Source organism: Chrysoperla carnea, chromosome 4 (assembly GCF_905475395.1).
Source record: "Chrysoperla carnea chromosome 4, inChrCarn1.1, whole genome shotgun sequence".
In the NCBI taxonomy this organism is placed as follows: domain Eukaryota; kingdom Metazoa; phylum Arthropoda; class Insecta; order Neuroptera; family Chrysopidae; genus Chrysoperla; species Chrysoperla carnea.
Genome location: NC_058340.1, coordinates 54,232,627 through 54,239,617, shown reverse-complemented (window position 1 = coordinate 54,239,617; position 6,991 = coordinate 54,232,627). Strand labels below are relative to the sequence as shown.

At 30.5% G+C, this 6,991-nt stretch overlaps 1 protein-coding gene across 1 annotated transcript; it reads right to left on the bottom strand.

Annotated features, from left to right (window-relative positions):
* Positions 1-1,026: 1,026 nt before the first annotated feature.
* On the bottom strand, positions 1,027-6,977 carry LOC123299230 (zinc finger protein 568-like). Its single transcript, XM_044881533.1, has 4 exons — positions 6,950-6,977; positions 5,324-5,575; positions 2,961-4,222; positions 1,027-2,140 (listed from the first exon to the last, which is right to left on the bottom strand). The coding sequence occupies exons 2-4, from the start codon at positions 5,465-5,467 to the stop codon at positions 1,060-1,062; spliced, it is 2,487 nt and encodes an 828-aa protein (XP_044737468.1). The 5' UTR covers positions 5,468-5,575; positions 6,950-6,977; the 3' UTR covers positions 1,027-1,059.
* Positions 6,978-6,991: the final 14 nt, after the last annotated feature.

The window sequence follows — 6,991 nt, the reverse complement described above, 5'->3', positions numbered from 1 at the left end:
TTCCCATTTTGTTACAAAAGACAAAAAAATTCTAATTTAGATATTATTTCGATTATGAATAAAATAAAGCAGTTGAAGCAAATAGGAAAATAAATAAATACAATTTCAATGACTTTTTGCTTTTTTGCTTATATCTTTTTTTTTTTTTGGACGAAGATAGGTATAGGGAATGCAACAGACAATATAATTTAAATTTAAATGATATACTGAAAAATGTTTTTGGTTAAACTTAAAAATTGAATGAGATAGCCATTTAAATCAGGCTTCTTTTCACATTTCATACCTCGTACGCATTTTATTGTAAAAATTATTTTTTCACTCAATGAAAAAAGCTTAAAAATTATTTTACGTTTATTATTTAAGAATATTTGAAAATTACAACAATTGGTTAAAAATTGACCGAGATACAGCCATTTCAAACCTGACTTTTTTCCGCATTTCATTTCTCGTTCGCATTTGATTGAAAAATTATTTTTCACTCAATGAAAAAAGGGATTTTACGTTAATTATTTAGGAATATTTAACAATTACAACAATTGGTTAAAAATTGACCGAGATACAGTAATTTCAAACCTGGCTTTTTTGCGCATTTTATTTGTAAAAATTATTGTTTTACTTAATGAAGAAGATATTTTACTTTTATTATTTAGGAATATAAAATACAGAAAAAAAAGCAATAACCACAAAAAATCGAAATTTTATCATTTTTTTCCTGTTTGTTTCAACTGTTTTGGCATGAATTATTTTTTTTAAATTTAATCCTAATCCGTCGTATTTGAAACTCTATAATAAAATTTACACAGAATTTCTTGTAATTTTGCTTAGTTTAGGAGATATTTGGTAAAAACCCATTGAACGATTCCTACAATAAAAACCCGTGAACGTCTTAGTTCCTTTCTGCATGACTAATCATTAGCCTAGTTATTCAAATACTTTTTCTAAACATTCCTGAACTTTGCTAATTCAAATGTAAATGAAATACTAATTTGAAAAAAATTAAAATTTATTTTAAAAAAAAGAAAGTTTATCCAAGTTTTTTTTACTACAAAATATTTAAACTTATTGTATTTGTTCATGAACTTGAATAAAATCATCTGGAATAGTATTTTCAATGACAATTTCGGTATTAACATTATTAAATTCGACGGATGATTGCTCATTACGATCCAGGGATGATTGGCCATTACGATCCAGGGATGATTGGTCATTACGATCCAGGGATGATTGGTCATTACGATCCAGAGATGATTGGCCATTACGATCCAGGGATGATTGGTCATTACGATCCAGGGATGATTGGGCATTACGATCCAGAGATGATTGGGAATTACGATCCAGGGATGTTTGGTCATTACGATCCAGGGATGATTGGTCATTACGATCCAGAGATGATTGGCCATTACGATCCAGTGATGATTGGTCATTACGATCCAGGGATGATTGGGCATTACGATCCAGGGGTGATTGGGAATTACGATCCAGGGATGTTTGGTCATTACGATCCAGGGATGATTGGGCATTACGATCCAGAGATGATTGGGCATTACGATCCATGGATGATTGGCCATTACGATCCAAGGACGATTGGTCATTACGATCCAGGGATGATTGGGCATTACGATCCAGGAATGATTGGTCATTACGATCCAGGGATGATTGGGCATTACGATCCAGGGATGATTGGGCATTACGATCCAGGGATGATTGGTCATTAAAATCCACAGATGATTGATCATTAAAATCCAGGGATAATTCAGATAATTCAACGTCGTCGTTTGTTAAGGATGAGTACGGAGTGCTGGGACGACTTGATTGCAAGGAAACAACTTCAACAATCTGAAAATTATCATCAAGTTGAGTATCGTCTTCGAGTTGAGTATCATTATTAAATGGCGTTTGAAGCTGGAATGCTATTTTAAATAACTTATGTTTTTCATCTGTCTCACCATCAATATGTACTTTTAATTGTGCTAGAGTTAAGAATTTTTTATCACAGGCAATGCAACATTCATTTTGTGTGTTTCTATGATTATATAAATGTAACTGTAAGTCTTGTTGAATTGTAAAGATTTCTGAACAGATGGCACATACTAATGGACCAATATTATGTGTTACACTCTTATGATGATCCAATAATTTTCTGTAAATAAACAAAATTAATTAATATGAAAGAAACTACAAATTTAGCCTGAAATTGAGCCACGGATTTTCATTACCCTAGCGAAATAAAATAGTGAAATATAATAAAATCATTATCCTAGCGAAAAGTGTAGTATATATCTAAAAATATTGTAGTGAATTTTTGGCCAATGTATAATTATCAAGTTCAATATTTTCTTAGTATTCGAATAATTGGTGTTATTTGATTCAACGTTTAAATAAACATTTGAATTGATGTAATTGAATCCCAAATTTAAAATTATATAGAAATTAAAATTAATTAACTTCCACAGGCCCAATAATGAACACTACACACTTCCTGATTTGTTTGAGGGCCTTCAGATTTTTAAACTTAATGATGCCAAAAAGTTAGTCTAGATTACGATTCTAGAATCAATTCTATTAATTTTCAAAAAAATGCAAGTTTTTCAAAATTTTTCATTTCCCACATCCCCAAATCCAACGTTCGATGATATAGAGTTACAATCACAATTTCATTAACCTATTTGTTTATCAGAATTCATTTTTTTTAAGTGTAAATTATACATTGAACTGTCATCAATTGACAGATCGCGTACTTGTACGTCATCAACAGCTAGCGCCAAAAAACTGCGTTTAAATATCTCAAAATTATAATGTATTTTAAATAATTTTTTACACTTATTTACAGCATTTTTAAGCAGTATTTACATTTTTTACTTTGTTTTAACTGTGTAAACAATGAATTAAAAATATTTAAAAAAAATACATGAATATTCCCTATTGTACTAGCATGTTACAAAAAAATAAAATAAACTTACCGGTTGGTATATGTTTTCCTACACTCGTTGCACGGAAACCACGGCTGAATATTATGTTTTTTAGTTTCATGTTTAGAAACCTCGTCCACATCATATCTCGAAAATTTACATTTGCAGCAATGAAACTTTTCTTTTGATTTTGTTTCTTGTTTGCTGTTTTTAAGGTAATATATTGATTCTACGATGTTTTTTGGTTGAAAGCCTGTAGATGCAGAGTTAATTCTATCCAAAAATTCTGGATAAGATTTCACACTGTCCGTCTCCTTAATTGACTGTTTTCTAGTCCTAGGTCTAGCTGATCTTATAGAGTCAGGTGACTGATCTCCATTTCTTAATGCTGATTCATTTCGACTTGAATTTTTTAAATTTTTATGTCTGCTAGTATCTGTTGTTATTGTGGAACAATTTGAAACATCCGAATTAACACTTCTCGCATAACTACTTTTGCGCTTTCTTTGACTTTTTATAGATGTTCTTCCAGAATTCGAATCGCCACTTTCATCTGAACTCCAACCTGATCTATGGAATGTACGATAAGAGTCGATCGATGGACATCTACTGGTTGATACAGAACCTAGACGACTTCTAGATCTGGTACGAACTCCCGGTTGTTCTAAATCATTTGACGAAAATCTTTGATTACAAATCGATTCATGAAATTCTCTCTCAAGAGAGGCATTAAAATCTGTTCCACAGCCCAGTCTGCAACACATTGATGAAACATGTAACTTTTTATGTTCACGTAATTCTGTGATCGTCGAATATACTGTTTCCGATTCACACACGTTGCATGAATACACTTTTGAACGACTGCTTACTACTTTATGGATACGTTCTTTACGTTGCTGTCTTCTATGTTTACGTTCGTGGTGCACTAAACTAGTTTTTTTATTATATGTCATTGGACAGTTTGTGCATTGAAAAATTGTTTGCTTAAATGGTAATATATCGTCTTCGTTAAGACTCGCATCTCTGTACGATTGAGGTATAATTAATACATCGTTATCTTTTTCTTCCATTTGTTTATTGATATACTCAGTAACATTCAAATTATAAGGTATGTTTTGTTCCTTAAGGACTTTGTCAGTTATAATATTAAATATTAATGGTTTATCGTATATTATTGACGAATTATCTTCTATTAATTTATTTTCTGCTACGGTTACATTACGTACAGTCACATTACGAAAATCACGCATATATTCCACAATAAAATAACACCGATAACATATACGTTTCGGTAATTTGATAACATTTTCAAGCTGAAAAATATAAATAAAATAAATTTGTATTTGCTTTAATTATAGCTTTATTACTTATTCAAATAACGAAAACCATTTAAGGTATTTGTCTTTGTACAATATTGTAAAAATAGTGTACTACATCATACAGCAGTGGTATGTACGTATAGATATGCTTAGCACCTTCTAATAAGTATTAATGCTTTTAACTCGACTGTCCATTTATCATGTATTCTGTATGATAATAGCATGATAATAAACATCTGTAATTCTGTATGTAATAGACATCTCTCTTACACTACTTATACTCTAAATATAATTGTTTCTGTTATACAAAAAATTTAAATAACCTTGAGTGACTATATCTCAAGAATGAAGCGGTCAACAGTTTTGGTTTTTTTTTTTAAACTCACATGCACAAATTCATGAATGTTCAGTTAGTTTTTTGAAAATATCTTAAATCTAGTTTTTTTCTAGAATTAAAAAACTTGGTTAAAAACACAACAAAATGCAACCTTCCTATGCCCTTCATGTTAATTATCCGAACTTTAATTGTATATAACTCGAGACGGTCAATCGACTTCAAATTTTTTTGGTTAATGTATTATTATATTCCTAATAAGTATACACAAATTTAAAATTATCTGTCGATATGCCCATGGGAAGACAACTACCTTAATGCGTTCAGATTCGAATTTAGCTCCGAATATTTTTAATATTCTAGATATCTTTTCATTATTAATGAATTTTTGAAAACTCTTATAAATAATATATTGAAGAGGTATAAGAGCTCTCGGAGCAGAATTCGGCTCTTAAGTGCAACGAATAATCAGTAAAATAAAGTTTTTTATTTGATTACATTTAGTACGAAGAAATTTCAAATTCGATATATCTTTTATTTCTAGATATTTAAGTTTGATTTCAACTAAAATCATAATAGACAATTTCCTAACTTCACTGGTCTCGTAGATAAAATTGAGTTTAATTAACTTATTTATTTACAAAGTGCATATGCACGATTATTTATAACAATGTCAATAATTTGAAATAAGTTTTAAAACGATATTCAACTCGATTTGTTTACAAATAACCTAATTCTGATTCATTGATACAAAAGATTACCTTAATAAATAACACATCATTTATTGTATCTGCTAGCTTGTTATTTAAATCGAAAACTCTATTGCGATTTTCAAGGCACAGCAAACACGATACATCGATATCTTCTTTTATAATTTTCTTTTTATCAACCATTTTATCAGCCATTTTACAAAGTCGGTAATTTTCATAGAACTAGAAGTAATAACATCTGATCTTTCTTGCTAATTTTGGTTATGTTCTTTAGGACGATCAGCCCTAGCCAGGGTTTCCAACCTAAAACAAGAAATCAAAATAAATATATAAATGTAGGAGCAAATCAGCAAAGTTACATTACTGTGTAAAATTTGAGGTGTTTATGAAACGACTGTAATTATTTAATTTGTCTATAATTCATTTTCTAATACTTTTCTGTATTCTGTAATAATTTGAAATTATATTATGACATGTATTTTAGCATCATGTATGTTATATTAGTCATTAATTTGTAATACGGATAAGAAATGTTATTAAATTTATTATCATCTGTAACTCTATTGGATTTTTTTTTGTCTATTTCATTTCGGGTGTTCCGTAATATTCACCAGTATACTGATCAGTGCTCATGACGTCAGAAATCGACGCCTTATTGTACTGGTATACTACGCCATATTGTACTGGTAAAACGGGCATGATAGTGTACATGTGTTCACCGAGTGTTTGTGCAAGAAATTTATTTATTTATTGTTCATTAAGAAGGAATAATGGCGTCTGAAAAGGCTTACTCGTAATTCACGAATACTATAAGAATATATATTTAAGAATATATATATACACACGCTGGTCAGTATATTTGGGAACGATTCACCAGTATGGCGTCGGTTTATGGCGTCATTAGCACTGGCCAGTATACTGGTGAATATTACGCAACATACCCTTAATTTTTATTGTCTTGAACATTTCTTATTTTATTTTTTGATAACTCTGGCTTGTTATAATTACGTTTTGGTTTGGTTGACTTTGTCGAGGAGTTGAGTTCTGAAGATTTTAGCACTTGCGTTCTAAAACGGCACACTATTACAGAAAACGGATATTTTTAATATTAAATACTATTAAATTTAAAGTAAAATTAAATAATATTGAATTTTAATTAAGTTATATTTGATTAAATCACAGTGGCATACTTGGTTGGCAGTCACAACATGATACTAACGCGAGACGCTCGTTTTTTCACCGACAGCATTGTAGATCATGTTTTCGATATCTATGATACCGTCAAAAACATAGAGAATGGACTGAGTATTCCCCATTGCCTCTTGCTAGAATTTCTACAGACCTATTAAAAAGAGACAGGTGTTGGCCACACAATTGCTTTGTCTCTTTCTACAGAACGGTCAATTTTGTGCCAGTATTGCTCAGTGCATTCTTTACATCTTTGAATACCGTGGTATTTAGTGCTGAAAAAGTAACGAGAAGTTGAATACCCGTATGTATTCGTTACTGAAATAATCAGTACCCGTTACAATCGTATCGTTACGTTACTCGTTGCTTTTGATACATATATTACCAAATAAAATTTCAATTTAAATTCGTGAGTAACGTTTTAGTACTCGGTACTAGATGCCGTACCCGTTACTTAGTATTTGGTACTTACAACTCTAGTGGTATTACCTTTAGTGTTTTTAGAGACCGATATATTCTCTGGTGTTTTTG